The sequence below is a fragment of the Vigna angularis genome, chromosome 3 (assembly GCF_016808095.1).
Source record: "Vigna angularis cultivar LongXiaoDou No.4 chromosome 3, ASM1680809v1, whole genome shotgun sequence".
NCBI classification, from domain to species: domain Eukaryota; kingdom Viridiplantae; phylum Streptophyta; class Magnoliopsida; order Fabales; family Fabaceae; genus Vigna; species Vigna angularis.
In genome coordinates, this window is record NC_068972.1 from 9,162,448 (window position 1) to 9,166,491 (window position 4,044).

Below are 4,044 nucleotides of genomic sequence, written 5' to 3' on the forward strand. Positions count from 1 at the left end.
GTAAGCCGCCCGGTCTTTGATACTCCGCTTTAGCACGTTGACAGGTTAAACATGATGCCACAAATCGTGCGACATCACTCTTCATTCCTGGCCACCAGAACGAACGTCGAAGGTCTTGATACATCTTAGTCATGCCTGGATGCATGCTAAGACGGCTGTGATGACCTTCTTCTAAGATAATTCTCTTTAGCTCGCCATCATTCGGAACGCACGTACGACCCATGTAACGTAACATGCCGTCCGTTCCAGCGTTAAAATGCTTGGTTTGATCCGTACCGAGCGCACTAAAAATCTTCACCAATTCCTCGTCCTCTCGCTGTTTCCTCCAGATTCGGTCGAACACGTCACTTGATATCCTCAAGGTGCAGCATTTAATACTGTTCGGCTCCAACTCGAACTGCAACCTCAGGTCTCGGAAACTCTCCACCAAACTTAGCTCTTTAACCATCATTGCCGAGATATGAACCGCCTTCCTACTTAGAGCATCCGCTACAACGTTCGCTTTACCAGGGTGATAAAGCAACTCGAACTCATAATCTTTTAAGAACTCAAGCCACCTCCGCTGCCTCATATTCAACTCCTTTTGATCAAAGAGGTACTTGAGACTCTTATGATCACTAAAGACTTGGAAGACGGATCCATACAAGTAGTGTCTCCAAATCTTTAGAGCAAAGACGACCGCTGCTAGCTCTAGGTCGTGCGTTGGGTAATTCTTCTCATGTATCTTCAACTGCCGTGATGCGTACGCCACTGCTCGTTTCTCTTGCATAAGAACGCACCCCAAACCTTGGTGAGATGCGTCACAGTACACTTCGAAAGGTTTGGCAGTGTCCGGAATTACTAGCACTGGAGCGCTCGTCAACTTCTGCTTCAGCTCTTGAAAACTAGATTCACACCGATCGGTCCAAGCGAACGGGTGATCCTTCCTGGTCAGCTGGGTCAACGGTGCTACTATCTTAGAAAATCCTTCTATAAAGCGCCTGTAGTAGCCCGCCAGTCCAACAAAACTCCTAACTTCAGTAACCGAGCGCGGACTCTCCCATTCCAAAACCGCTCGTACCTTAGCTGGATCAACTGAAATTCCACCCGCGGACACAACGTGACCCAAGAACTGCACTTCCTTCATCCAAAATTCACATTTAGATAACTTAGCGTACAGTTCCTTTTCTCTCAACACTCCAAGTACCACCCTTAAGTGTTCCTCATGCTCTTCACAACTCTTGGAGTAGATGAGAATATCATCAATAAACACCACCACGAACTTGTCCAAATACGGCCTGAAGATGCGGTTCATATAGTCCATGAAGACTGCTGGAGCGTTCGTCACACCGAACGGCATGACCACGTACTCATAATGTCCATAACGCGAACGGAAGGCTGTCTTCTGGATGTCTCCTTCCTTGACCCGAATCTGGTGATAGCCTGACCTCAAGTCTATCTTAGAGAAAACGCTCGCTCCGTGCAACTGGTCCAGTAAATCGTCAATGCGAGGCAGTGGATATTTATTCTTGATGGTCAGCTTATTCAATTGACGGTAATCAATACAAAGCCGAGAGCTGCCATCCTTCTTCTTCACCAATAACACGGGCGCTCCCCAAGGTGACACGCTTGGACGGATGAACCTCTTGTCCATCAACTCTTCTATTTGCTTTTTAAGCTCCACCAATTCAGCAGGTGCCATTCTATACGGTTGAACGGATATAGGAGCTGCCGTAGTTACCAAGTCTATGGTAAATTCAACTTCACGAACGGGAGGCAATCCAGGCACCTCATCCGGAAAAACGTCCGGGAATTCGTCCACAACCGTTCGTCCTTCAGCGTACTTATTGAACGAACGTTCAAAACTCTTATCCGCCAGCTCTCGGTCTTCATGCGTCATGATCAAGAAGCAACTGGCGCCTTCCATTATATCTTCTTTAATTTGAATGAGCGTCACTCCTAACTCTTCTTCACATTCCTCAGGAAAAATCAACTCCTTAGCCCCACAATCTATGAGGATGCGATTGGTATTCAGCCAATCCATTCCCAGAATCACTTCTAATTCCTTGAGAGGCAAACATATTAAGTTTACCTTGTATCTACGCCCCTCTACTTCAACAGAACATCTAACGCACATGGTAGACGTCCTAACCTCTCCAGCCGCTGGGGTTGACACCACCAAGTCGAACTGCATCTCACTCTCGGTTAACCCCAACTTATCAACGCACGCCTTCGAGATGAAGGAGTGTGTTGCCCCAGAATCATACAACACACAGCAAGGAATTCCATGAACTAAGCAGGTACCAGTGACGAGCGTACCTGAGCTCGCTGCTTCTGCACCAGTGATCGCATATACTCGCCCCACAGCTTGGGCTCTTCCACCTCTTCCTTGTTGAGTCCTCCCAGCGTTCGGCGGCCTCATCACTGCACGTCCGCCCATATTACACTCGTTCTCCAGGTGACCATTTCTTTTACAACGAGTGCAATATTTCCCTCCAACCAACTGAGGGCATGAAGATCTAAAGTGAGGTCCTCCGCACTGAAAACATCTGACCGGCCCTTGTTGATTTGCTTGTCCAGCAACTACCACAGCTTGCGAACCACTCGACTGGGCTGGACGAGCGTATGGGGTCCTGTTCCGATTTACATTAGGTCTCGACATGACTGGTCCTCTCGACGCCTGTTGTTTCTTATGTTGTTCCGCCTCAGCCATATTTTTCTCTAACACTTTAGCCCTCTCAACCATGGCTGGAAACGACCGAATGCACAAACTGGAGATCAACACCTTAAGATCACTTCTCAGTCCATTTTCAAACTTTCTACACTGCCACTGCTCACTCGTCGCCATAGTGTTGAACCTCACCAAGTGCTTGAACTTATTGGTGTACTCGGAAATGGACATACTCCCCTGAACCAATTGTAGAAACTCAACTTCCTTGGCAAACCGGACGCTATCTGGAAAGTACTCCTCATAGAACTTGCCTCTAAATACTTCCCAGGTGATCGGTTGTTGCGCGTCCGTAAGAATAGCTCTAGCGCTCGACCACCAATGACTCGCTTCTCCAGTCAGTAAATACTCAGCGTACGCCAATCTGTTCTCATCCGGGCATCGTTTGGCGTTGAAGATCTTCTCTATATCCCTCAACCACTGGTCCGCTTCGTCTGGGATACCCTTTCCACTGAACTTAGCAGGATGGTGTTGGAGGAAACTCTCCAAGCTCCATTCGGCAGTAGGCGGGGCAGCGTTGGAAGAGGACGCCCCTGAATGATGCCTAGTCGCTGCTAGGATTTCCATTAGTTGTCTTTGCGTGGTTTCAGAGTTGGCACGTGAAGCTTCCAAACTCTGCATGGCACTCTGATTCTGCTGCATTAGGGTGGCATTTTGTTCCATCAGTGTATTGTTCTGCTGCTGCAAGCGGTCTATTACTGTCTCCAACAACCTAGCGTTGTTGGACGCATCAGGCTCGTTAGGTTGGGGTGGAGGAGGGAGTCTAGGTGCCATCGTTTTCTGTACCAGAGAAAACGAACGTTAGAAATGTTTAATAGTTAAAACAGTAACTTATTAAACATAGGATAAACACACAGCAAAAACGCAATGCACTCATAACCTACAACGTTCTTAAGAGAACAAAACTGCTCTGATACCAATAATGTAACATCCCAAAATTATACAGTCATCAACCATATACTTAGAATAATTACACGTATTAATAACCCAAAACAGTTTTAAAAGAAAAGGGAAAAGATAATAAACAAATGGCCGAACGGCCTTTCATACATTAAATAACGAGCGTTTACAAAAGAATAAGGACGAACGGTTTACAAAATTGACCGAACGTCCAAACTATTACAAACAACCAAAGAGCGCTCGCTCACAGCCGCTCGACATCCTAAATACACTAACTAGAACCGAACGTTCACTGTTCGGCCTTCACTTCAGCTTCGACGAGGTTGGCGTCCTCCAAATTTTCTTCTTCCAGCGTTTCTTCAAGTAACGCCTCACCATCTGCTCACATCCACACGGATGATCATTGCATTCGACAAGACGGGTATACATAGACGGGA

At 47.0% G+C, this 4,044-nt stretch overlaps 1 protein-coding gene across 1 annotated transcript; it reads right to left on the reverse strand.

The window, feature by feature from the left end:
* Positions 1-1,716: 1,716 nt before the first annotated feature.
* LOC128195750 (uncharacterized) lies at positions 1,717-3,481 on the reverse strand. The gene is made up of 3 exons (XM_052874153.1): positions 2,159-3,481; positions 1,769-2,044; positions 1,717-1,725 (listed from the first exon to the last, which is right to left on the reverse strand). Exons 1-3 carry the CDS (start codon positions 3,479-3,481, stop codon positions 1,717-1,719), a joined length of 1,608 nt encoding a protein of 535 aa, XP_052730113.1.
* Between the last annotated feature and the right edge of the window lie 563 nt (positions 3,482-4,044).

What these genes read in the sequence shown, in the direction of transcription:
- LOC128195750 (XM_052874153.1), bottom strand. Translation starts at nt 3,481, where the DNA reads ATGGCACCTAGACTCCCTCCTCCACCCCAACCTAACGAGCCTGATGCG. An exon ending in GTGAGATGCAGTTCGACTTG is followed by an intron (nt 2,045 to 2,158) that starts GTGGTGTCAACC and finishes TTGCCTCTCAAG; the next exon opens with GAATTAGAAGTGATTCTGGG.